This window comes from Diceros bicornis, chromosome 1, assembly GCF_020826845.1.
Source record: "Diceros bicornis minor isolate mBicDic1 chromosome 1, mDicBic1.mat.cur, whole genome shotgun sequence".
NCBI classification, from domain to species: domain Eukaryota; kingdom Metazoa; phylum Chordata; class Mammalia; order Perissodactyla; family Rhinocerotidae; genus Diceros; species Diceros bicornis.
The window spans coordinates 68,534,056-68,561,432 of NC_080740.1; the positions used below are offsets into that span (position 1 = coordinate 68,534,056).

Sequence of the window (27,377 nt, forward strand, 5' to 3'; positions counted from 1 at the left end):
GTTTAATCTATTCCTCGCCAGACTATAAGTCCCAGAAGAACAAATGCTTTGTCTGCATTGCCACAATTGTGTCTCCAGCACCTGGCATGGGATCTGGTACATAGTAGGTACATCATATACATTTATTGAATAAATGGAGGAATGAATGAATGATTAGTGAAAGGAGATAGTCGTTTAGCCTGGTGCTTCTGATAATGAAGTGCAATAATGAAAAAGTGTTAGCCCACAGGTCATAAAATTAAAAGCAAGTTAAATGTGTGCTTATAGGAACCATACACTCCCTGTTTATAAATAAGCCTGTGTGTGTACAAAAGCATAACAGCGTGTTTGCGTTTGTGCAGTCACGTGGAGATACATACGTCCACGTGTCTGTGTGTCAGGGTAAAGAGGTGACTAAGACCAAGACACATGCAAAATCACTCAGGAAGGCAGTTTCTAAGTCATTACTTTTTATTTCGAAAGATTTGTCAAACTCTTCACAACGTGGCGAGAGTTTGCATGATTAATAAGAAGCAGCTTTTCCATGAAATGCTTGGAGGTGAACGAGTTCTCAGCCTGTGAGATCCGACCATCCCATTGACATTGAAGTTTCTCTTGGTTAATAGAAGAAAAAGGGGGAGAGGGAGAAAAGGAGGAACATGCTAGAAACAGAGGGAAAGACCCCTCATGACAGGCACCAAATGTGAAACAAAAAAAAAAAAAACAAAACCAATTCACCAACTCTACTTTTTCTGTTTTACAACTTTCTACGCCTTGCTCTTGATTTTGGCCTTCCTGGCTGAAACAGCCTCCCAGTCCTGCATCTCCCACAGGCAGTTAGGAGGGGAGAAGCCCTGTAGGATGTGGTGATCCACGCCCCCATGGGCCAGGAGGAGCCTAGAGAACTGTGGTCCACAGCTCCCAAAAGTTTGAACCAACAGCCTAATGTGGAAAGAAATGGCACTGGAAGGTGGGGGGTGGAAACGGCGAGGAACTGGGTTTATGTACGAGTTTACGTATTTTCATAACACGGCCTCGGGTTCTTTCGGTCACAGCCCCAGGCAAACAGACTTGTTATCTGTGCTTCTGGTTGATGGGTCTGCAGGGATTTCTCCACCACAGTCCTCTGGTCCCAGAAACATCCTTGCCTACGTCACGTGTCTATTACTTCCCTTTGCCGACCTTCAAGCCACATGAGAAAGGCCTCCCCCGGCAGCCAATACCCTAAATAAAATTAACACAAAGTCTGACTTGGTGAGTATTAGTTTCAAAAGACAAATAGAGAGAAAATCTGAAGACACACTATGTGCTGAAGGCAGACTTGAGCAGGTCAGTTTCCACCCACACGCCACTAAGACAATGGGCAGTGCTGCGAATGGCAAGAGAAAAATGGGACCGTTAGTGGGTGAGCAAGAGGCCTTGACAGCCGAGCTACAACTAAGAGTGTCATGACTTGGGTTAAAATTTCCATATTTAGCACCGTTAATGTATTCATTTAAATCTATATTAGCACCTTGTCCCCAGGCAGAACAACAAACCATCCAAACATTTTAAACATTGGGGGAATCAGGAAGGGAAATGTCAGAGAGAGAGACTCCGGTCCTGCGGAAGGAGGCAGGAGTTTAGATCACCAGATCCTTGTCGATATCCTCTGCAAAGGAAGAAGCGAGAGCGGAGTTAGAAATGAGGCCCTGTGCCCGTGAAGACGTGCTTCCCAAGGAGTCGGTGGGTCCCATCCATCCCCAGGAGCAGGGGCCAGGTGACCAGGCCAAGGTCACCCAGGAAGTCAGTGACTGAGAACTTTGGTTCCCTGTCTGGTGTCCTTGCCACACACGCTGCCAAGTTACACTTCCTGTTTCCTCTTTAAGTGCCTGCCGGTTCCCAAAATAGTGCCAGACACAGAGTGAGTGCTAACGCTTGAGGAAGGGAAAGAGAAAGAGACAGCCGGATGGACAGAGAAAGATCAGGAAGCTGCTGGAGAGAGCAAGGACCACTCAGACAGGGAGAGCAGACAGGAATTAACTAGGCACAGAGAGCAGAGCCAGGCAGAGAGGACAGACACACAGACGACAGAAAGAGCAGAGAGGAGGGAGGGAGAGGACACGGCCCCTTTGCTCAGACACTCACGCTCCTTGATGCCAAAGCAGCCGGCCCACTCATCCAGGGCGATGTACTTGTCGTGGTCCAGGTCACAGGTCTCGAAAAACCGGGTAGTGCAGTGCTCCATGGGAATGAGGGGTGCACGCAGTGGGGCCAGCTCGGTGTGAGACAGGTACCTGTCGGGAGGAGGCAGGAGGGTGTGAGGCATGGAAAAGCCCGGCACCCCAGCACCAGGAGAAGTGGGGAGTGAGCCTGCCCCACAGGGCAGAAGAAAAGGACATTCAGTGCAGGACTGCAGGACAGGATCCTGGGTCTACCCCAGCTCAGCCATTGACCTGCTGTGGAACTTAGAGCTCAGCACTGCCCCACTCTAGCTTCAGTTTCCTGCTCCATTAAAGGGGGAGGAGTTGGCCATAATGTCTAAGGGCCCTTCCAGTTCTGAGGTCCCATGGGTTCGTAACAAAGGTCTCTTGGTGCATTAAATTGTTTCCTAATAGGCTGAGACTTGGGGGCACAGAAGCTTAAAATGAAAATATTCGGCACTTCTACTATTGGTAGATCAAAATCTGGTATGAAACAACAATGCATGTCTTCTACGGACACACATTTCTGCAGTCGCAAATGTGGAGAAAAGAGTCTAAAAAGAGACACATCAAAAGGATGGCAGTGCTGACTTCTGGGGAGGAGTGTGGGAAGGGACAGGATGGACAGGGAGGGTCAAGGAAAGTCTAACCTTCAAAGAGCTTTAATTTTTCGTACACCATGTAGCATGTGAGAGGAGCCTTCTGATTTCCCTCCCACTGTCCTCCATTCCTACTCTTCAGTTGGCCTTGACTCCAGAGCTCATGGAAGATTTTTTTCCTTGTTCCCCAGAGCCCTCAACTAGTTGTTTTCAAAACGCTCTTCCCCAAGAGACTGCAATGTGACTCCAATTTTCTCTCTGACCCCCAGACCTCCCTCCCTGCCCCACCCAACTCATGGGAGGAATCACATATGTTTGAACTGGAAGGAACACCCTCCTCCCCTTTCCTTGTACACCGGTGGGAAAACTGAGGCCCACAGAGGGGCAGAGACTCAGGCAAGGTCACCACACAGCTCTGGGACAGACGAGGGGGAGGATGGATCCCCTGGCCCAGGCTGGAGAGCTTTCCCAGATGCACAGTCCTTGCAGCCCCGTCTGGGAGCCTCCCTCCTGGCCCCTTTGTGGGATCCAGCTGCTCAGCCTGCGCTCCAGATGGCCCCCTGACTTCTCCCTCCCCCCACAGTGAGCGACTCAGTTGGATCCCAGCCATGGAAGGAGCCTGGGAGAGCAGTAGCAGGGAGTTTCCCAGAGCTCAGGAGACCCCAGCCACCCAGGATCGCCGACAGGGTGGGCAGGCTCCAGGCGCACGGGCGGGACCAAGAGCGGGAGGTGAGCCTCCCAGAGAGGAGTGTCCCTGGGTGCAGTGTGCTCCCCCAGGCGTGTGAGCAGGTGGCCCTCCCTTGCATGCCCCTCCAGGAACACACAGCAAGAGAAGGCCAGAAGGTGGTGGTGAGGGGAACAAGCCCTGCTCAGCTGCAGCGAGTCACCACCTGCAACTTCTGGGAGTCTTTTTCACTTTTTCCTTCAAAAAAGTAAAAGTGAGCAGCAATCATTACCTGTGAGCATGCGCTCCATGGGGACAAGGACCGCATCAGTTCTGATGACTGTTTAATCCCCTGCCTGGAACGGTGCTGGGCACCTCATAGACAGGAAGTGTCTGCTCCCTGGCCGGAGGCCTGCCTATTCTGCAGGGCACTCACACAGCACTTAGTAACTCATCTGGACAAGAGGCAGGAGCTATCAAACCAAGGGCTTGTGATGTGGATGGGAGTGGCTCTGTGAATTTTTAAAGAACTCCCAGGGCCAGTTTGCCCTGTTGGGGCTGGGTCTCAGGGTCTTGCTGAGGGACCGAGAGCATGCAAGTGTCCCACCTCGGCCCCTGCCGCCCCATGGAGTCTGACACTCTTTTCTAGCTCACTCTCGCTCAACTAATGGATACACAAGGCCCGCACTCACAGGGTTAAGGAAGGATTTTCAGTGCCCACTGACTTCCACCTCTTCTGGCATGAGAGTGTCTTCCTCCCAGTTCTGCATCCTTTCTCCAGAAGCCTGCTCCTTCCTGCCCCAGCCCCTGGGCAAACTGTGGGCTCTAGGGCTTGGAGCAGCAGAGGCTGCGGAGAGGTTTTCTGGCCATATCCAGTGCACCTACCAGCCCTGATCATGGCTCTGTCCACTCCAGGGCCAAGCCAGAGCAGCCCCCCGAGATCCTGAGGGCTTGGGGTCTTACCCATCAATGGGGTGCTGGTCCAGCTGGCCAAACTGCCAGTGCACAGGGAAGATGTACATGTTGTAGTTCTTCTCGAAGTCCCGGGCCAGCAGCTCCACAGGGTGGTCTCCAGCCTCCAGGCGCTTCTCATTCTCGTGGATCTTCTTCACCTGTGGGAGCAGAGATGCTGTGTGACAAAGAGTCCAGGGAGACTGTCTGAGCCAGTCAGAGCCCCTCTCACCTCTGATGGGAGGCCAGAGAGGCAGAGACCAGCCAAGACCAAGGTTCAAAGTGACGAAAGGAAGCGGCCTAGACGGGTACCAGTATCTCATCCACACAAGTGGAGGCCTGGGGTGATCTCAAAGGGTTTTCCATAGAGCTGCCACATCAAAATGACCCAGGGAGTGTGTTAAAATGCAGCTTCCTGGGCCTTGCTTCCCAGAAGCACTAATTCAGTAGGCCTGAGGTGGGGCCCAGGAAGCTGCATTTTACCAGCACTCCAAGTTCTTAATATGTCCATTAAAGTTTAAGATCCACAGACTCAGAAGGAAAAAGGAATAGGGTTGTTTGTGTCTCTAAACAAAGTGGGCTAAACAAAGTGAGCAGGTCTCTTCATTACAGGACTTCTCAGAGCCTTTAAGATGTGAATGTGCACTACGAGCCTCCAAAGGCAGCGAGGAGAAGTCTGCGTCCTGGTGCCCAGGACAAAGGCACTCCGCAGAGCAGGCATTTAGGCTTACACTTGGGGGCCTAGTTCTGGGAACAAGACTGTGGATCCCAGCCAGCCTGGGGCCGGGAGCTACCCGGCTCAGGGCCAGGCAGGCGCCCTGGGACAGGCTGGAAAGAGGCCACTTACTCGCAGCTTCTGCTTCTCGGTCAGAAGGTTGTTGTTCTCATCCCTTTCGTACAGAGTGACCAGGACGTTCTTGAGCCAGTCCCGCATGCGCAGGGGGAATTCGGTCAGCTCAGAGTCCAGGCAGGGGGGGATGTCTAGGTCCAAAACACAACGGTGGTCAGCACAGACCCCGACTCTCCCTGCCCAAGGCCGACATGCTGGCTGGGCCGCCCTCCCCACCCCATGCCCTCCTCCTACAGCCACTTCAATGAGTGACCTTGGCAGTGACCTTCAACCTCTCAGGGCCACAGTTTCTTCACACCACATGAGCAAAGGAGATTATGTGTGGGGAAGAGCGCTCTGCACATGGAAAAGTGCAAAGGCGTGTCGGGTGCTCCCTTGGCCTTGATCTGGTCTGCTGAGGGAAATGATTCACTACAATGGCTCCTGCACCTTTCTGGGTGACGGGCCCCATAAGCGGAGGTCCAGGACCCATGCTGGTGATGGGCCCCATAAGCGGAGGCCCAGGATCCATGCTGGTGATGTCAACCGCTGGGAGGTGTTTGAAGCTGGGAGGCTGAGGGATAACATTTACCCACAGGCCCAGCTCAGCGGGGGTGGGGGTGGGATCAGGAACACTCAACCACCAGAACATTCTTTTTTTATTATTATTATTTTTTGTGTGTGTGAGGAAGATCAGCCCTGAGCTAACATCCATGCCAGCCCTCCTCTTTTTTTGCTGAGGCAGACTGGCCCTGAGCTAACATCTATTGCCAATCCTCCTCCTCTTTTTCCCTTTTTCTCCCCAAGGCCCCAGTAGATAGTTGTATGTCATAGTTGCACATCCTTCTACTTGCTGTATGTGGGACACAGCCTCAGCATGGCCGGACAAGCAGTGCATCAGTGCACGCCCGGGATCCGAACCCGGGCCGCCAGTAGCGGAGCACGCACACTTAACCGCTAAACCATGGGGCCGGCCCCCCACCAGAACATTCTTAGCGATAACGATTCCATCCTAGTCTTTGGGACTTAGAATCCCAGAATGTCAGAACTGGAGATTTCATCCAAGTCCACCCTCTTATCGGACTTATTAGAGGTCAACGTGGAGAGAAGGGGCTTGCTCAAGGCTACATTATCAGAGCTCATCCAGCATCCGGGGCATGCGGTTGCCTAGGGGCTCAGATCCTTCTCTCGTCCTTGGACCTCTGGAAAGCCCCCTCTGTGGTTAGGATGACCGCCTTCTTTACCACCAGCTGGGGGGCAGAAGAGAGCATCTGTGATGGAAACACTAGGAGGTAGAGCGAGGGGGCAAAGTGCCCTCGAGGACAGCAGGAACTGCTTGGTAAAAGGCTCCTTGGCGCACTCCTCAGTGTCACCGCCCAAGAATTTCTACCAACGTTCCTCCTCCTCCCTCCATCTCCAGGCCAGTGCCTTCTCTTCACACCCTGGGACCCATAACTGGGAGATTGGGGCTGACTGCAGGAGAACCTGGATTTCCCCCTACCTTTCTGCACTCTGCACACCTGAGGCAGGTGAGTGCCTCCCCCCAGCGCCATCTGGTGCCAGAATGTACCAGACACAGAACGTGGATGCTATCTTGGAGGGGGAGCAGATGTGGCCCTGGGTATTTCAAATGAGAGGGAGGCTGCAATGCTGAAGAAGGCACCTGGGCCAGCTAAATCTGCACCTGGGATCACTAACAAAAGGCCAGACAACACCCTGGCATGGTTTCCCCCAAACACCTAACTCTTAGGTTTCTAGAAGACGGTGGATAATCGCACGTCTTAATGGGCAGATAGGAATGCAATGGAGTAAAAAGGCCAAGGATATGACAATACTGAGTAACAGGGCCTGAGGGGAGCTGACAGGATTGCTCCTATTTTAAAGCATTCAAATTCAAATATTTAGCAACACTTTATAGGCTCAGGTAGAACATCACTTTTGCTTTACAATGTTGAAGGAGGAAGGACTTGGGTTAGCCCTATAGAAGAATTTCCTTGTCATTAGAGAAAAGGAATGAGTTGTCTTGGATGCTAGTGAGAGGCCCCAGAAATCTTCCCTGATCTTGTGCGTCCACAGCTGCTCAGTACTTCCCGGAGATGTCCTCAACTCAGAGTTGAGAGGAATCTACTCATGGACAATCATCTCGTTTTATAAATGGGAACCTTGAGGCCCAGAGAGTGGAAGAGATTTGCCCAAGATCACACAGCATGGGGTGGGGCAGGGGGCCTCAGAGCCAGCATCAGTGTCGGTAGAGTGCTCTCTCTCCGAGATGGAAGGCTAGAAGGGTCTAAGGAGAGACTCACATTTGCAAGGCCCGATGTAGTCCAAGTGGAGTTTGTGGCCCTTCTTGGTGCCCTCCAGGGTGCACTTGGTGGCAAAGAAGTGGCAGGAAGAGTCAAAGGTCTTGTTGTCATTGCTGCACACCTATGGGCAAAACATAAATTTTCGCACCTTCATTCCCAAAGCCCTTCGCTGGTACGACCATCCTCACCCATTTCAGAGATGAGGAGACTGAGGGTCAAGCGAGGAATATGATTAGTCCAAGGTCATACAGTGAGCTAGTGATGGGGCTGCGGCAAGAACCCACTCTTTGGGCTCCCAGGCCAATGCTCAGCCCATGCTGAGAGCCACTGTGGGCCTCTGAGCAGAAGCATGACTGAGTCAGGGCTGAGATATGGGAAAACCAACCTGGAAGATACGGAAAGGATGAATTAAAGATACGGATGGGAAAAGGCAAAGTGTACAGAAAAGAGTTAACACAGCAGGCCTGAGATTGTTATCCTTAGCTAGACCTGCTTGTAAAGTTGGCCCTTGGCTGGCATCTGGGAACTCAGCTGGGAAACAGTTCCCTGCACTGTTATGAAACTTTCCACCAATGATAAAGGTGGCTCACTGTGCGTAGATTGCTTATATAAATAATATGGTTTCTGGGGGACATCTGCTTTCCTTCTGAGAATCTGGAATTTTGGTATGTGTTAGGCAGAGGATGCCTATGTGTCAAGCCCCCACTTGAAACTTGGGGTGCTGAGTCTCTAATAGGCTTCCTTGGGCAGAAACCTCTCTCACATGTGGCTGCGTTTCTGTAGCTGGGGAAGAGTGCACTCTGTGAGGCGCCTCATGGGAGGGAGAGAGTAAGCAAGCCTGTGCATGGATTCCTTCAGATGCTGCCTGTGTCTTGTTCCCTTATGATCCAGTTGTGTATCCTTAATATGTTGCTGTAATAAATCTTAACTATGAGTAACTGTATGCTGAGTCACGCGAGTCCTTCTAGGGAATCTCTGCACATGGGGGTGACCAAGCAGATGCCGAGGGCTGAATGAGGGCAGTGGCAGTGAGTAGCTTTGTTAGGAGGAGGGGAGCCTTGTGTTGAACATCCTGCATGTGCTTATTTAGTATTACTTACACATCACTGCAGAGGGAGTATTGATGGGCATTGGTGACCGATGGGTTGGGGGTTAAGGGGTGAGGAGGAGGCAAGAGTTGACAATAATGCTAAAATTTGGAGCCCAGAGGATAATTTATATTGGGGAGAAAGTGAAGATGGAGAAGACAGATGAGAGGTTGTGGGAATATTGCTGGTACCGGATTTGCTGCCTTGAGCTAGGTCACCACTAGCACAATGGTTGGCATGAGCAGGTGCTCAATAAATATTTACTTAGATGGATGGATGGAAGGATGGATGGTTGGTTGAATGAGTCCTATTGGAAGTAGAATGAATAGGTTTGAAAGATTAAAAAAAAATAGCACATATTGGGTACTTATTAAGTACCAGGCATTATCTGACTAATCCCCACCATAGGCCTATGAGATAAAGACTATTTCTATCCCCCTCTTTATAGATGAAAAAATAGAGACATGGAAAGTTTCAGCAACTTAGCTAAGATCTCACAGCTAACATGTAGTGGAGATGGGGTTTGAAGTCAACCTTCAGTCTGACCCAGAACCCACATTTTTGGATCTGTTACTTTGTTGAGCTGCTTCCACATAGAGAAAGCCCCTATCTCAGTGCCTGATGCTGTTGATGCAGTCCGTTCTGAGTCTGACATAGAGCTTGCAACCTTATGGTGCTGAATAAATTCTTGCTGGTTGCTGGAGAGATCCAGTGGCAGGCTTCACCTCCTCACCTCTGACTCATCTCCACTTTCTGGCAGTGACTAGACCTAGTGAGGGGACTTCTGAGAGTGGAGCTGCCCCTTGGAACCACCAAACCAACAATTTTCTGGGCAGACACTCTGTGTTCTGGAGAGCCCAATCCCCTAGCCTCCTGCCCCTGTCCCACAGCCCTCACCTTCTCAAACTCGCCAATGGGGGCAGGGCAGCTGGTAGGGTCCTGGCACACACACATGGGGCTGTTGTTCTCATCCAGCTCGCACACCTTGCCATGTTTGCAGTGGTGGTTCTGGCAGGGATCTGGTAGAGTGCAAGGGCATGTAGTTAGCACCACTTGGGCTAGCACGTCCACCCCAACCCAATCCAGACCAATCATTGGGCAGAAGTCCTTGGCTGTGGTCCCTACTCAGGGCTTTGGAAGCCCTGAGTCCTCTCTTCTCTTCTGCTGAGCCCAGCAATTGGCATTTAGGGGAGCATTTGGCTCAGTCTGGGGATTAGAGACTCAGTCTGAGGTCAAAGTCAGGCACATTTCAGGGGGCTGTAGGCTTAGTCTGGGACCCTGAAGCATTGGATGCCATACAGCTGCCTGGACGATTGAAGCAACTGTCGTATTTTCAGCTCTCAGTGGATCAATCATAGTGAGGCATTTCTGGATTCTAGAATAGACTTTCTGGAATGACTTGGAAAGTTGGCTTTGTCATGGAGCCAGGAAGCTATGAGGCCCAACAAAACAGACTTGAATGGCAGCAGAGGAAAAGGCAGAAGGGCGCTGAGGCCCCCACCGAACAATAGAGCCCAGCTGTGTCTGGTAAACACCGGATGAGGTGGGCGTGGAGGAGGGAAGGAACATGACTCAGTAGATGCCCCTCTGCTCTAACAAAAACTCTGTGCCCTCAGGATGAGAGCTTAATCTCGCCTTTTCCTCCAGATGCTTGATTTGGGATATTTTAGCAATCTTTTGTTGGATGCCTGCTCTGCCGGGCACTGGGCCAATTGCTTTTATGCTTTGTATCACAATCCTCTGACAGCCCTGGGGCCAAGTTCTGCCATCTTCATCATTCCCTTGTGAGAAGCGAGGAAGCTGAGGCTCAGGAGAGCATGGGGAGTCCAAGTCTAGATGCAAACCTTGGTTGGCTTGCCTCCAGGGTCCATGCTCTTAACCCTTTGAATGCGATGCCTCTGCTCTGTGGAGTGGAGATGCCAGCCCAGTGGCCCTAGGTCATTTCTCTCCCTCTGGCACTAACTCCACGGGTAGCATTATATGAGTTATGTCAGGTTTCCATGCCTTATTTCCTCATGGCTGTGTGAAAATCAAATAAGCTAATGAGTGTGAAAGCTTCTGAGGTGCTCTCAGGTCTGCTCCCATGTGGGGCTCAGGCTGAGACAGAGGTCATCGAGGAGTTTGGTGACCAGAAGTGACCGGTAACCTCAGCAGGAACATGAAGCCCAACTTTGGAATCAGGGCAGAGACCTGTAAGGGGAGAAGGCCATTTCCAGCTGAGGAACTTCCCCTCCTGCCACTCACATCATGGACGGCCTGGCTATAAAGAGATGTTTCCCAGAGTCCAGGAGACTGAGTGCCAGAGAATGTTCCCAGCCTTTAAGTCAAAGCCATTTCTCCTCCACAGCCCACCCTGTACGGAGGACCCTATCCTGCATTTCCTTGGGAGGGAACTTCACGTAAGCTGTCCCCACACCCCAGGCTCAGGCAGCAGTGCGGCAAAGACTGGATGTGCCAAGTCACGGGGAAGGGACTTACTTTCAGCCACCACCTCCTCTTCGGTTTCCTCAGCACCTTCATCAAATTCTCCTACTTCCACCTGGACAGGGTTGGCTCCCACAGGTACCTGGGGTGGAAGGAGAAGAATGAGTCACTGTCCCACTCCGACGCCAGACTTGGAAGGAAGGGGTGCAGGCTGGAGGGAGACTTGCCTGGAACTTCAGGCACCCACAAGGGGATGATGAGAGTCAAGCTGAAAAGGTGTGCTGGGTCCAGGTGACAGAGGGCACAAATGCCAGGACCAGAATTTAGCTTTAATCTTATAGACCCACTGTGTCTTCAGTGTCCTGGAGCTCTATTGAGATGCCAAGGGTATTAGGGCAGGAGGGCAGCGAAGCCCTCCACCCCTGCCAGCCACACCAGAGCAGCTCCCCTCTCATCTGTTTGATGTATGGGGAGACCATGGGTGATCATCTAAGAAAAACTGTCCCATAGCTTAAAAAAGAAAAAATTTCAAAATCATGGCTCCCAAATGTAGAGTTCCACTGAAGGTTTGGGAAGCATTCAGGAGTGTGTCAGGATTGGGGAATACGCAAGATTTACATGTGTGCTGTGTGTACACGTGGAAAGGGGACGAATGCCCCATTCCAGCATGAGACCCACAGCACCTGTGTGGTTTCCCCAGGGAATGGATATGGACAGAGAGGGGCTGGGGGTCTAGGGTCACCACCCACGTACCTCAGACACCTCAGCCACGGTTTCCTCCACCACCTCTGTCTCATCAGGCAGGGCTTCTTGCTGCTGTCAGGAAGAGAAAATGGGGTTCAGAGAGGTCAGGGCCAAGGTCAGCTTCACCTCTGAAGTGTCTCCTGCCTGGAACACTATGGCTGGGGGAGCTAGGAGAGCAGCTCATTGGAGGTTCCCAAGGCTGTGCCTCAGGAACTGCCATGGGTGGGGCGATGAGGGCAAAGGAGAAGCCAAACACGGGGTGCCGTGGAACACCTCCTTTGGTATATTTTATACCTAAGGTGTCTATCTAAGATTGAACTTGGAAAACATTTCCACTACTTTGACTCTTGCAAAGTCTGAAAATTACTGATGCAGACCAACTCCAGGCATCTCAGAGACAGGAAAAACACCGTGAATTTTAATCAGATGTCATTATTTTTCCCACAAGTGTGATATTATTATTATTATTATTAATATCGTTATTATTATTCGTAATTTCTTCTTGCCATGTCAACTTGGAATAGCAAGATAACATATAACTGAGGCCTCCTAGCTGGCGGGGGCTGCTTCTAAAAGTAATGCTAACCTTGCTAAATCTTTTACCCAAATCTACCCGCCTGATCAAGATTGCCAGAGTCGACCATCACTCACACCTCCTAGTGAAGAGACAATGAGGGAATTACAAGTCGAAAGAAACTATTCTTTTTGCCTGCCCACATTTCTTCCTCCCTCTTCTGGTAATGGCTTCCAGTCTAGCTTTGGATGATCACTACTGGCCCTCTGCGTGCGATTCTTGGAGGGACCGTCTGTCAGTCAAGCCGCCCTGTACTCCCCAGGACCCAAGCTCAGCCAGAGTGGCTCTTCTTGGAACTTTTTAAAATCTTCTTGTCACATTCTCTCGAGACGTGAAAACCGTTGGAGCAGACGCACTCAGATGGCAACATCTCTGAAACTGTCCATTAGTTCTTACCTCCCAGATCTTGGAGCTGCCCTTTGCTAGTTCTGCCCAAGGCCTTTAATTTTATAACCTACCCCTATATTCTTTTCCCCCCTAATTCAGTCAGATTGGAGTCTGTCGCTTGCAACCAAATAGCCCTCACTGATTCAGAAACTAACCAGCCCTCTCTCTGTGGCTGACTCTCTTCTAACATCACCCGCAGCAGCAACCCTCACTCTGCTGGAATTCCTCATATGACACAGAGGGCACTTCCTTCTAAAGCATGCCTAGTCTATTTCTGGGAAGCTCTGACTGCTAATATGTTCATCTTCACACTGCTTGGAACTCTCTCTTCTCTGGAATCTCCACCCAATGGTCCTCATCTCAATTTTTCTCCTGACCTTTTCAGTTTAAGAGAAAAATCTTTTTAAAAAATAAGACAAATAACTCGAGATGGGGAAGTCCCTGTCCGCTCTGAACATCCAGGGCTGGCAGATTTGATGCCTCTGAGCTGGTGGTGGGAGGTAAGACCAAGCAGACATGATCTTTAGGTACTCACAGGGGCTGCCAAGGCCTTCCCGGCCAGGCAAAGGAGAAAGAAGATCCAGGCCCTCATGGTGCTGGGAACCCTGTAAGGAGAAGAGAGAACAAGATTTCGGTGAGTGAGAGGCTTCTTGGTGGAGAATCGCTTCTGACATCTCTGAATTCCTGTGATACGCAAGATAATTGTTGATGGTACACGTTAAATGATAGTGAAAGACGTGGGAGAAAGTTGCTTCTACTCAATTCTCTTTCAATCCTAGTTATATGAGGAGAAAGTTTCAGTTTGGTGCTAAGATGTCTTTAACATCTCTCTAACACTCATCTCTCTCCCTTTTTAAGAAAGAGCAGAACTCTGGCTCAGAGCCTCCACAGGAAACTACATCCAGCTGGAATTCAATACAGTTGTTTTGTCTGCTTTGTGTTTATTTTTACAGTTTCCTTCTACTTATGACAAAAGTACACAGATTTTTCCATTTATGGTAATGATATAAAGTCGCCTCTCTCAAAATGTTTATTTAAGTTTTTAAAAGTGATTTGACAAAGGTGATTGGCTAACTAGTCAAGTTTGGGCAATGCTGAAGCAGATCATCTTCAAGGGCCCTTGAAGTTCTAGGATTTCTTGGATTTCTTGATGTTCTAGAATTCTTTTTTTTCCTCTCCCCCCAAACTCTCCTCCTCTTTCTCTTCCTTCCTACCCCCTCTGTAATGGGAGAAGTTAATAGGCATCAATCTCTTGCCAATTTGAGACAATGAGATCTACAACAAAGAACAATAGTCTTGGAATGTGACCAGTGGAAACTTGAGGGTGGCCACATTTTTCCCCATTCTACCCAGAAAGGGCAGCACTTCTCTGGATCCCGCAGGGAGACCATCCAAATGCGTGCATGTGTTCCATGTTACCTTCTCTCTCTCTCCTTCACAGCTAAAGGATGTTAGCTGAGATCTAGAAACTTCTCCTGCCCTGCTCACTGCTAAGACCTCACCCTCTAGATGCCACGCTCTCGACCCTAATAATCTCATGACTGGAAGGGATCTTGAAGCAGAAGTTCCTCTGATGATTCAACGCCAAAATGCTATCCCTAATAGGGGATCTGTGGTGGGGATGTTTGACTTCTTGTTCTAACTAAATGCACTTCATTTCCAAATGGCTTTAGAAAGTTCTTCCTCATACTGATCTAAATTTGCCTCCCTCAAACTTCTCCTGGTCTACTCTGTTCCTCCTCCTGTGGCCACACAGCACAAGCGTGCTCCCTCAGCCCCAAGCAGCTTTTAGTCAAGGTGAGCAGTGACCGTGTCTTTCCTCTTTTGTCCCCCCAAACTTCCATATTGGGCTCATCATCCCTAATCCTTTCTAAGACCTCTCAACTGACCAGGCACCTTGGTGGGAGGCACCCTGGCATCACGGAAAACACACGTGCTTGGAATTAATGCCAGGGATTCTTGTTCTCTCTCAATATTACCTTGGTGTATTGGTTAAATCCTTCATTTTCTCTAGACCTTGGTTCCCCCTGCCGTTAATTGAGAGAGTTAGACTAGGCGAAATTTGAGGTGGTAGACTGGGCCCTTAAAATGTCAGAGGCACATGCTGGTCTTGGCACACATCATCACCTCTGGCATCATACATTTTCACTTTGGATTATAGTATTTGGATAGCAGAAGCAGGCAGGGGAGTAGCAGACTTCCCAACGGTCCTTTATTTGATTAAAATAGACACAAAACTTCACCTCCTATTTCATGGAGTGTGCATGAAATAAGGTTAATAGAAGTTTAAAGGAATCAACCTGGGAGCTTGGCATTGCTTCACCATGGCCCTAACTCCCAGAAGAGTCCAGTTTTTCCTTTCCAGGCAGTTTTTGGAATGTTCCTCCCCTTACACAGTTGTATACTTGTTCTTCCCAGGCCTGGAGGTGGAAAAATCTCCCTTCTTGCTTCCCCATTTGGAAGACACAAACAAAACAACTCCTGCATGTGGCTTTGGATGAATGGAACAGGAGAGAAAGTATCAATGAAGGACTTGTCTGGGACTGTTTGTAATCGAAGGGTCGCAGTGAGTCTGATAGCTAGAACAAAAAAAAAGGTGTTGTCTGGGCTCCAATGACAGCGAAGTCACACCACTGTAGAAATAGCCCAGCTAGGACTGGAAAGGTAATAAGCTCCAGGTTGGAGAACCAGGAAGACTGACACCTCCAGAGTGTGCACCCTTCATCTGAGCAGAGGAACCACGCTCCCCTCTGTGACCAGGGAAAGGTTTGTTAGTCGGCTCTTGCATCTGTCCTGTCTCGCCACCTTCCTGCACTTCTTTCCCAGTGTCACACTCACCCTTTCTGCCCCTCCCCCCATCCTAGTGTTGCAGCCAGAAGAGAAAAATAGTTCTGGGGCCAGCCTCGTGGCGTAACGGTTAAGCGCATGCGCTCCGCTGCTGGCCGCCCGGGGTTCGGATCCCAGGTGCCCACCGACGCACCGCTTGTCAGGCCACGCTGTGGCTGCGTCCCACATAAAGTGGAGGAAGATCGGCACGGATGTTAGCTCAGGGCCAGCCTTCCTCAGCAAAAAGAGGAGGATTGGCGTGGATGGTAGCTCAGGACTGATCTTCCTCACAAAAAAAAAATAAAAAAGAAAAATAGTTCTGAATCTTGTAGCGCTTTATAATTTCTAAAGGTCTCACACATTCACTGTCCCCTTGGAGCCTCTGACACACTGGCAGGTAGGCAGACAGGCATGGGAGGGCTCCTAGTCCTACTTTCCCAAGGAATCTTAAGTTGAGAGGGAGGAAGTCATGCAACACTCAGGCCTCTACCAAGTCGACAAAATTCTTTCTCATGGAGTTGGGTTGGGCCCAATAGAGTTTATGTTCAGAGCCTGGCATGGGGGTGGAGGAGAAATGCAAAAAGTGAGAGTGTTAAGAAAAGGACACAAAATCATGGAGGAGGAGTTCCTTCCCAAATTTTGGGTTCTGCCAGTATCTAGCACTACATCACCAGTCCCAGAACCCTGTCCTTCCAGATAATGGGATGGGTGGGAAGAGGAACAGCTGGATTGTTCTTGGACGCATGGCCATATGCCCTGCATACCCATGAGACCCCCTCTGAGGTTACCTAAAATACCACTGGCCTAAGAGGTCAGCCACCCATCCTGCAAAGCTAATGAGATGCAACAGTCACCTCAGCAAGGTCAGAACATAGGGTCAAATCCCAGCATTCAGAACTTATCAGCTGTGCACACATCCTTTGCCGATTAAACTAGGTCTGGCGTGACTGGTGAAAACATAAACACCCAGTATTAAATGAAAACTCCCTCCTTTGTATCTCTTTAGTTGGTGATGATGCAAATATTTATCCTTTTCAAAGTGTTTTCATAATCCAGCATCCCGTTAGGGGCTCAAGGCGTGTCTTTCTGCCCCATAGTACAGGTGAGAAGACTGAGGCCCAAAGAGGAGAAGAAACGTGCCGAGAGCCCCAGGGAGTGAGTGGCTGTGCTGACGAAGACCCAGGAAGTCCCGCTCCACTGCTGGCTGCTCTCTACCTCACACACTGTTGCCCTTGGCTGCCGCTCCCGCCCAGGTGCCCACCTGGATGGGGCCCCGTTGGGCTGTGAACTGGCCCGAGGTGCTGGGAGGAAGTGTGTTTCCCTTGGCTTGGTGGTCATCAGATGCAGACGCCGCTCACCCCCACCCCGCTGCCGCCTCCTGTTCTGTACATGGAGTCCTTTCCTTCTACCTTTATTTGCTCTGGAGACGGCTGAGAACCTGGCCGTGGCTGCCAGCAGGACCTGAAGCTGAGGTCACTTCTGTGTCTCTGGAGAAACTCTGAGGATGGAAAAGTACATCCAGACCTCTAGTTCATCTCCCTCAAAACATAAAGCACTCCTTCGGGCTCTCTCTGAACACCAAAAAGTTACTGAAAGTCAAAACTGGGGGAAATCTCAGAATCACAGAGTTTTCGACTGTGGGTCTTGGAATCATAGACTCTCAAGAACGTGAAGCACAGAATCTGAGTTGAATCATCAAATCTGATTTGAGTGAAAAATGTATGGAGCAACGCAGTCCAACAGAACTTGCTGAGTTGATGAAAATGTGCCATAACTGCGCTGACCAATACGGTAGCTCCTGGCCACATGTGGTTGTTGAACACTTGAAATGTTGCTAGTGCAAATGAAGAACTGAATTTTTAATTGTATTTAATTTTAATTAATTTCAATCTAAATAAGCCATGTGTGGCTAGTGGCTACCATATTAGAGCAAGGGGCTATAAACTTGGGTAGAGTCAGGACAACATAAAAGTAAGCTCATGTGCTCTGGAGACAGAATCTACTGGTTCAAATCCTGGCTCTGCCACTTAATAATTGTGTGACCTTCAGAAAGTCGCTTTCCCTCTCTGGGACTCAATGCATTTCTCCATCTGTAAAATGGAAACATCGTACCCACGTTGAAAGGCTCATGGGTGATTTACATGAGGGAATACAAAAGGTAAGCAATGCTGTTTGGAAGAGCATCTTAAAAATCCAAGGATCGCAGAATCTCCATCCCCCTCAAGATTCCAGGGCAAGAATCCTGGCTCTTTGTCTGTGGCCCAGGGAGAAAGGGTGTTGGGGTAGAACAAAGGAGACATTGTTCCTCTTGGCCTGGGGACACCATCCCAGGCTCCAGAGGACACAGTGACGAAGGCTTTGCCCCAGCCTCGCCTCTTAGTTGGGCTGCTGATGCAAGCCAAATATCTCACTCCCACTGTTTGGCTTAGAAACAAGGGTTCCGAAAACACATACTGTTGGTAAACAAGCCCAAAGAGAGGAAAACAAGTTGAGAGACTAATAAAGGAACCCAGAAGCCAGGCCCACTAGCAAGCTGGGACTCAGAAGGAGGGCAGAGCCAGGCCAGAGAGGTGCCACTGTGGCCAATGTGGTCACACCCCGGGGAGCAGACACAGCCACTCAGAGGTGGTCTCGTGATGTGGAAGTCAGGAGTCCTGGGATGGAGTCTCAGCAACTTGACTTCCAGCTCACGATGCAAACTGGGGGAAGGCTCCTCTGCTCCCTGGACCTCACCTACCCCTGCCTGTCAGCACAATGAGGAGGTTGTTTTAGATCAGTAGTATTCAAAGTTATGTAAGCCAGGGATCCCTTTCTTTCAACGAAGCCTTCTGCAGAAGTCCAATATTTGAAACAGCTAAAGGCCTCTTGCATTTGTTGAAACATGTGAATGCGTTATTACCTATTCAATAAAGCGGCTTGAAATTAAAAAACAAAAGCAGGTGAAAATGGAGTTGAGATGGGGGCTGAAAGTCCTGCTCACTCGGACACCCCCTGAGATGCCTTGGAGCATCTCTGGGTTCCCCTACGAACACAGTTGAAAATCCTTGAACAAGGTGGTCCCTAAGGTCCCTTTCAGCCCTGAGGATCTGAGTAACTCAGCCGAAGCCTTTCAGAGGATCACCTCTCCCAAACTTCACCCTTGACTCTCTGCTTCTGCTTCTAATATTTCTCGCCAGAAAGGAAGAAGCTAAGGGAAGATTTTAGGGTGTTATGGGTGCTCAAGCCTGGGATTGAAGAGGTTCTGGGGCAACTCAGAAGTAGCCCTGGAGTTTGAGACTAGAATCAGCCTGACTGAGATTCCACTAAGATGCCACGTTTCACCATGGTTAGGAGAGGCCCCGGGGTGGAGCCACTGGGTCTCCTCCTTAGCTCCCTCTAGGGGCCACTGCTGCATCAGGGTGACCACAAATGAAAGGGATGAGAAAGAACATCAAAGTGTCCAGGCGGTCACATCCCGAAGATAGCAAATACGTGGCATGTATGCCTTCACCTGCCTCTCCTTTGCATGTGGCAGACATTGCTAATCAAACATATGGCCTTTTCCCCTAAAGTCCGGAGTGACATCTGAATCCTGAACACAGTTCTTCTGGCAGCCGCTACCAATACGTTGGTAAGTTGTATTGTCTAAGCTAAGTTAGTAAGATGTCAAGCCATGTGAAACCTCTTTGTCATGCTTCTGATTTTAGAGATAGAGTAATTGGGGATCAAAATGGGAAAATAACTTACTCGAAGTCATCCAAGCTGGTGCCTGAGCTAAACTTTCAGATGTTTAGCTGGTTTTGTTCTGTTTCCTTTTTCATCTGATCAGTCTGGAATCCTAATACCATGACTAACACAAGACGACCCAGAAGGATCCCCAGATCAGATAGGTTAATCCCAAGTGTCTGAAAGAACCCAGCTCTGGAGAGACATGGTGTCTCCATCCATGTGTTCCCTACAGACATCAAGCTCTATGGCTGGACAAATGAAGGCAGAGTTAACTTCCTGTCTAAGACATCTCCTCTTGGATGAGGAGGAGGCTATTTTTCTAAATAATTCTGGCAAGTCACTGCTTGCCGGCCCTGGCCCTGCTCAGCCCAGCTGTTCCCGAGTTAGGGTTGTGGTTAGGATCCAGGCTCTGTGCTCTAGAGAAAAGGTAACTTCATTAATCCCCAGGATTAATGAAGCTCCAGCCATCCTTTCCCTCCTCTAAAGGAGGTGAGGGAGGGAGCCAGCAGGAAGCAAAGGAGCAGACTTCCTATTAGCCTCGTCGTGCTGCCTTAATGACAAAGCCATGTGGGCTGGGATAGGCCATAGCAGGCCAGCCAAGGGGACAGAGAAAGCACTGCTCATCACTTATTATCCACAGGGCTTGTTGCCTATAGAGGAAGGTGTGTAGGCGTGATACCAAACTGATCAGATGAAACAAACAAACAAGAAAAAGCAAGGTGAACATCTGGAAGTTTGGCTCAGACATCAGTTTGCTATGTGACCTTGAGTAAGTTATTCTCTCTTCCTGAGTCTCAATTTCTCTATCTGTAAAATATAACAGGTGGCCTGGTGCTGTGTGTATGTAACGTGTTGGTCTGTCATGACCGGTAGTTATGCCTGGCTGTGCACATCTATGTGTGGCTACAAATGGCAGTTGGGTTTGCACACCTGACAGTATGTCTGTGTAAGTTACCTTAAGGACTTCTGAGTGAAGCTGTGTCTGTGTGTGTCTACCTGACTCGGCATCTGTCTGTTTCGGCCTGTACAAGTAAGGATCAGAGTTTGCGTTTGCATCAAGATGTAGACCTGGAACTTGCCTGCGAGTCAAGGTATTGCCCAGGGAGAAGTGAGCGAGCGCATGACCTTCTGTGTCTGCTCAGGTATTGAGGCAATTATTTTTAACTGTGCCAGTGAGTGCCTGTTGGTGACATGTTTTTACCCTGCCTCCTCATGGGTTTGTGTCTGTCCCTGTTTATCTTCTGCACACTTAGCTACCTATCTAATCACCTCAAAAACCAAATATTCTCCTGTTTACCTGACATCCTCAGCTGTTTCCTTTCCTCCGCCATCCTTTCCTATTTATAGCTTATTTTCAGCAAGGAAATCTGCTCTTGTGACTAGCAAACCCCAGTCACGTGATTAGTTGACAAGCCTCTACAGATGGATAAAGATTTTAGCAGGAGTGTTATGCAACCCAAGAACCCCCTAGCCCCTCCTCTCTTGTTTCTTTTTCAACTAGAGGGACCGGGGTGTTAAAAATGTCAGCCAGAGATTGCTTTTAATGAAAGCAGCATCTGGATTTAGGTTCGCGGACTTCAGAGCTGGAAGGGCACCTGGAGACCATCTAGCTTAGATTCCTCATTTAACAGATCGGGAAACTGAGGCCCAGAGGAGGGAAGGGTCTTTCCCAATGTCACTTACTGTGAGTTAGGACCCACCTCTGCTCGTGCCTTGGCCAATGCTCTTTCCGCACTGGAGGGTACAATACTCTTGGGAAATACTCAAGGACGTCCCCAAATTAACTGAATCTAGATGATATTTAGTTTTTTTAGATATGCCTATCAGCACTTTTAGGAAAGGGAAGTTATATGCAAACCCCAAGATGATGGATTTGCCAGAGAAAAAAGCTGGGAATGATCTCACCAACTCTTTGGATGCCATAAATCTATCAATTCTGAAAACACATCACATTAGGTGCGTGGGCCTCAGTTTACCAAGTGTTCCCCTGTACATTATCCCATTTTGTCCACACAATATCCCTTTGAGGTGGCTGCTGTTATTGCTCTTTAACGAAGGAAGACACTGGGACTCAGATAGGAGAAGCAATTTGTTCAAAGTCAATGGCACTTTTGGGGCAGAGGTGGAACTAAAACTCAGGTCTTCAAACACCCTGTCCACGAAGTATGAAGCTTATCAAAGCCCCACTGCTGCCCTGGGATCCTGGGAGGTCAGAAGGGCAGGGCCTAGAGTTTGCTCTCCTGGTATTTGGGGACGGAGTGGAGTGGGGGATAGTCAGACTGAGCCTGAAGTTCTGAGTGTTCCCAGTGTCCCCTCCCAGTCAGCAGGCAGAGACCCTGAAAAAAAGGTTGCCATGGCAACTCGCATTCCTCCTAGAGTGAGTCATGGCAAAGAAGAGGCTTTCTGTGGGTGGGACTTGGAGAAAGTTTCAAAAGTTGATTCCTTCTCCAGGCACCCCCCTTCCACCCCTCCCTTCCTCCCCCTGCTCCAGGCTCTGTCGATGTGGCAGCTGATGGCTGGGAGTTAACTCGCTCTTTCCCCAACCACTCCCATTTCAAACTTTTTCATCCTCCTGCAAATATATGTTTGCCTCCAGTCCCACCCACTCCATCTCTCACTATGCTTTCTGGCTATTTTGGAGGTCATGCATCCATTTGAGAATATCTTAAGACAGAAGGCTGTGAACACCCTCTTGTATTTTCTCCCTCTCTCTCTCACTCACACACACACACACACACACACACACACACACACACACACACGCACGCACTACTGTACATACAATTTTAAGGGGCTTGCAGATGCCTTGAAGCCCATTCAAAGGCCAGTCGGTGGATTCTGGTTTAAGAGACTTTCCTTTGAAAGTTTCAGAGGACATCAGGCACCTTGAAGACCATCAAGTCCAACCCTCTCACTTTATAGGCAGGGAAACTAAGTCCAGAGGAGACACTTACCTAAGCATACCTTAAGTCTGCCACCCTACTGCAGATTTGCTTCTCGCTCTACCATCAGCACTTGGGTATATAGAAATGTAACCCTAGAGAATTGCTGGTGAAAATATTTTCTCTATGTTTTCTGCATAGAATGCTGTCCTTTCTGGAGGAAAATGTGTGCCCCTCTTTTCCATTTTGGGCAGACTGGGCTTCCTAGAGGACATGCCTCATCCCAGTGCCCCCTTTTCCCTTGGTGTCCTTCAGAACTCAGGAAGTCCACTCATCAACCAACCAATGGAGCCAACAAGGGTAAAGACAGGAAGGAGTTTATCTGAAGAAGACCTAATGCCCCAAAAGGCTACACACCGGTTCTTTGTAGGGTTGGATCTTCTCAAAACAAGGAGATGTGAGAAGGTTGCCCTGGAACCCTCTGTCTTGCCTTCCCCCTTCCCCTTCTCAGCTCATCCCCCACCACACCCGACCTCCCTAGGGCCCAGTACTTTGGTTGGATGATACCAGATGCCTGGGGTCTTCAGATCTAGACACACTAGGGGCTACTGCTGGTGAGTTCCTGTGTTTACACCCCAGGGAGCCCAAGATGGAAACAATGCCTAACCCAAGACTGACTATCTGATGGTGCTATTTCAGGCCAGTGGCACCAGAGTCTGTGTGTGTGTGTGTGTGTGTGTGTGTGTGTGTGTGTGTGTGTAGGGGCATGGTGGATGGGGGAGAATTGGAGGGAAAAAAGAGCCTTCCTGGAGGTGGTGATTAGGGATGAAGCCTCCCCCTTTGTCTTCCAGAGATCAATTTATCATTCCTGCAAAGTCTCTCTTGGAAAACAGAGCCCCTGACCAAGAACCAAGTCTAGGAAGTTTCTTCTCTTGGAATGGAGAGCAGGGCAAACTCTGGCTGCCAGCTGGTCCCTGTTGCAGCTGTGACAGGATCAGATTCCCAGGAAAGGAAGAAGCTGCCACATTTGCAAAGGGAGCAAAGAGGACAGGCAGGCAGCCTCAGAAACCAGAGAAACAGACACGGAGAGAGACAGAGAGACAGAAAATTCTCCCTCAAAGACATAGTGATATTATTTTCTGCAAACCTAAAAGGGAGACCAAGTTATACTGTGATTCCACCTGAAAAGCAACAGGCAGTGAGTCCACGGCTCCTGCCTTTAACGGGAGTGGGGATGGAGCCCGAAGAACATGCACACCCCCATCCCTGATCCCGGTACAGCTTCCCCTCCCGTGTACACAAACCAGAGGAGTGACCTAGGGGATAGGGCTTGATGCGACCAGGGAAGGGGAAGGCAGGGCCGGGGTTGTGCTTACCTCTGGCAAGCAGGCAGCCGGCGGAGTGCGCTCTGGGCTGTCTGAAGGTCTGCAGGAATGTGGAAGGGTTTAGAGCCAGGCAACAGGAAACCACTCAGAGCTCTGGGCTGGGTCTGCCTCCCCCTCCACCCCGCGCTCCCTCCTCCTCCTCTGTCTCCTCCTTCCTCCCACCTCCTCCTTCTCCCCGCAGCCAAAGCTGTGTGTGTCTTCCATTTCTTTCTTCATCTCCTTGCTGTGGGCTGTCCTGAGCAGACTCTCAACCCTGCCTGTCTCGTGGGTTCTGGGGCACTCACAGAGTGCCAGGGCTGGACAGGCGCGCAGGAATCACCTAGAACAAGGAACGTCCTTCTTGTGTAGAGGGGAACTGAGGCCTAGAGGGAGCAAGGGATTATCCAAGGGCCCCCAGTGGCAGAGCCAGGCCCAAATGTCTTGACTTTATGACCAGCGATCTTTACAAGAGCCCTCCCCAACATTAGGCAATGCTGAGAAGGGCAAAACCACTCAAGGGGTTGTACTGTGACAAAGGCAAGGCCAGGACTCACCTCTGTACAGACAAGAGAAGCTGCCACTGGTGGCATCATCATTGGTGATTTGGGATATGGTCTAAAAATAAGCACTCTAACTCTAATTGCACCACTAATAGACAATGAGAGATTAGCTTTCTAGCAGGAGGATCCGTGTCATCAGTACAGAACGGATAAGGAGACTGATGATATTGATAATCATCAGAGAAGTAACCATAGCCAAGGTTTACTGAGGACTTAATCTCCACCGCAAGCCCTTGACTTAGATATTGTTATTATGCCCATTTTACTAAGAAGGAAACAGAGTCTCCAAGAGGCTAAGTCACTTGCCTGGGATTACCTGGCTAAAAGTGGTATAGGCAGGCTGATTCTATAGTCAACTTGGTTCATAGTTACACTACACGAACTTCTCAGTGCAGTAGGTCTTGGTTGAATATTTATTAAATGCCTAGCAAGGGAGGTACAAGAATTAATATCTGGCCCTCAAGGAACTTTGGACAAGCTGACAGGACATGCCTTATGGATACATGCACTCACATGAGTGGTACAGACTCTGAGGTTTATCCCGGGGCTTCAGAGTGGCAGGATCTCTGGGTTGGAGCAAACAGAGAAGGCTTCCTGGAAGAGGTGGCTCTTGAAGCATGGATTGGGTTTGAATACCATGAAGAGGGAGAAGGCAGAAAATATTCTGATAAACCTCCACATGATGTGGCCTCTGCCTCTCTTGCCATCCTCTCCTCCTGCCACTCTCCTCCTGGCTCACTCTACTCCAGCCACACCAGCTTCCTTTCAGTTCCTCAACAACCCCAAAGCTACTCCCAACCCAGGATCTTTGCACTTGTGTTACCTTGGCCAGGGACACTCTTCCACCTCATTTTCCTGTGACTGGAGTTTTCTCATCTTTCCGGTCTCTGTTACAATGTCATCTCCTATGAGAGACCCTCTGACCACCCAACTTAAACCAGTCTCCTTGGCTCTCTCTTTATTTCTGTCCTGGCACTTGTCACAGTCAGAAACTATTTGTCTCCCTCACTAGACAGAAGCTTCATGGGAGCAGGGGCTTCATGTGTCTTGCTCACAGCAGTGTTCCAAGTGTCTAGAACAGTGGCCAACACAAAGTTGGCTCTCAATCAAGGAAGGAGTTGTCTTTTAATAGGGTTCCGGCCTGGAATAGTGCTGAACACTGGTCTTCAAGAGATCCTCAAACCTACAAAAATTAAAGCTAAAAGTTTGGACCTGTGTGCATTTTTCTGCAGAGACGGTTCATGGCTTCCTTCAGGTTCTCGAAAGGGCTAGTCAGGAACCCAGGAAAGGAGCTCTGCTCCAGATGATCCCCAAGGCCTCTCCCTGGTCCCAAAGCCAAGAGCTGATGCTCTGCTTTGGCTGTGCAACACAGGGTGCTGGCAGACTCCTCATATATCTGTTTTGCCATCTAGAGATATATATATTTTTTATAGGATTGGTTGCTATAGCTCCCAGGCATCGTGAAGACTAAAATTAATTTAAACTTTGTGTTTTTCTTCATAAACTAAGATAACAATTCTGATGAGAATGAGCCAATGGAGCCATTCCCAGTGTTTGGCTGGAGTTCCCATGCGGCCTTTGGTTCAGGAATTAGAAAGCAGATTGGGGCTAGGCTAAAGCTTTGGGACAGAGATCCCATCTGGAGGCCACTCCCAGGCCCCTGTGGGGAGACTCTGAGTCAGGATCCCTCACAGGAAAACTTGGTAGGTTTTGTGTCTAGGGGTAAGAACACACTGGGGGAACAGCAGCCTCTGAAGCAAGGATGACTGTGACTTAGGAAGGGAGACCACTAGGACTAAGGTTGATTCTCCTGCGACCACCAAGGGCTTTACAGGAAGGGAGAGAAGCACAACCGGGCCAGGTGTAGTAGACCTGGGGGCCAATCCCCACTCTGCCACTGAGTCAGTGAGTGACTTTGGGCTCATCCCTGTCCCCATCTGAGCTACACCTTTTCCATTTGTAGATAGATTAGACAGCATAATAGTAGTAATGAGTGCCAGCATTTATTAAACACCTACTATGTGCGAAGCACTGAGCTAAGTCCTTTGCATATATTCTCTGATCTAACCTTTATGAAATAGGGACTATTATTATCCCCATTTTACAGATGTGCAAAATGAAGTTCAGATCAATAATTTGCCCAAGTTCGTGCATCAAGTACACGGCAAATCAGAGATTGAAATCCAGGTGTAACAGACACCAGAGCCCAGTTCTTGATCATAATTCAGGAGGGGGTACATACCACCCCCTCCTGAATTCCCCTCCAGCTCTGACATCTGTGGACTCTAGACTCCACAGCCATTTGGTCCTCAGCTCTTTAGTTGAGTGTGTTGCTGACTCAACATCAGATTGGATCAGCTTTTCAGCTTACAAAATGAGAAGTCAGTACCTTGGAGTCCCTGCCACCTGCCCACCACCCTGTCCAGCCACTCTTCAGCTGTGCACCTCGAGGCACCACCACCTCAACCTTGATCCTGCCCTTCCTGACCCACCACCCAGCCAGAGCCTGAGAACTCAGGGGTGCTCTACTGCCCACTGCCTGGAGAATGCCCACAGGTGCACAGCATCCAGGCTCCCCACGCCTCCCAGAACATCAGCTACCTCCTTTGCTCATTCATTGACTCCATCACACTGGGGATTTACCAATAAGTAGGACAAAGACTGTCTTCATGCATTCTACGTTCTAATAGCTGGAGGCAGGTGATAAATTAGTTTCAGGTTGTGATCAATTCTACGAATGAAATAAACAGGATGAAATGAGTAGGTAATGGGGGGGGCAATTTAGATAGGATAGTCAGGGTAGGCTTCTTAGAGGAGGAAAATTTTGAGAAAAAAAGTTGAATGATGAGTCAGTGAGAAGGGCTGGGGGAGGAGTATTCCAGGCAAAGGGGAGAATAAGTGCCAAGACCCTAGGATGGGAGAGCTTGGCTTCTACAAGTAACTGGAGGTGGGGCTAGAATTGTCAGTTAGAGGAAAGCTCCCTTCTCTGCCTCTTCCTCCTCCTCCTTTTCTCCTTCTTCCTCCTCTTCTTCCAAAGTACTTTCCACAGTACTTTCTCATCTACCATCTCAGTGAACCACAGAGCAGTCCTGTGAGAAAGTCAGGGCAGGGCTTAAAACCTATACTGTAGATATGGGGAAACTGAAGCCCCAATCACCCAGTGGACCTGGGACTCAAAACCAGGTCTCCTGACCCCTGGATCAGAGGCAGATTCTCAACCCCATCGAGAACCTGCTTGTCCTTCTGCTCAGTAACTCCAGAGTCTCTGTCACCTGAACCACCTGGTGGACCATCTCTGGAAGCTGGACTGGG

The 27,377-nt window shown here is 49.5% G+C and overlaps 1 protein-coding gene across 2 annotated transcripts; it reads right to left on the minus strand.

Annotated features, from left to right (window-relative positions):
- Window positions 1-428: 428 nt before the first annotated feature.
- On the minus strand, window positions 429-23,576 carry SPARC (secreted protein acidic and cysteine rich). 2 transcript variants are annotated; one of them, XM_058544476.1, is made up of 10 exons: window positions 23,518-23,576; window positions 13,261-13,330; window positions 11,774-11,833; window positions 11,075-11,162; window positions 9,494-9,615; window positions 7,509-7,629; window positions 5,224-5,357; window positions 4,389-4,537; window positions 2,107-2,255; window positions 429-1,630 (listed from the first exon to the last, which is right to left on the minus strand). In XM_058544476.1, exons 2-10 carry the CDS (start codon window positions 13,315-13,317, stop codon window positions 1,602-1,604), a joined length of 909 nt encoding a protein of 302 aa, XP_058400459.1. In that variant the 5' UTR covers window positions 13,318-13,330; window positions 23,518-23,576; the 3' UTR covers window positions 429-1,601. The 2 variants fall into 2 exon arrangements, with proteins under 2 accessions (XP_058400459.1, XP_058400452.1); XM_058544469.1 differs by having other exon boundaries at window positions 11,774-11,836.
- Window positions 23,577-27,377: the final 3,801 nt, after the last annotated feature.

What these genes read in the sequence shown, in the direction of transcription:
- SPARC (XM_058544469.1), bottom strand. Translation starts at nt 13,317, where the DNA reads ATGAGGGCCTGGATCTTCTTTCTCCTTTGCCTGGCCGGGAAGGCCTTG. An exon ending in CCATTGGCGAGTTTGAGAAG is followed by an intron (nt 7,630 to 9,493) that starts GTGAGGGCTGTG and finishes TTTTGCCCATAG; the next exon opens with GTGTGCAGCAATGACAACAA. An exon ending in CTACATCGGGCCTTGCAAAT is followed by an intron (nt 5,358 to 7,508) that starts GTGAGTCTCTCC and finishes TTTTGGACCTAG; the next exon opens with ACATCCCCCCCTGCCTGGAC.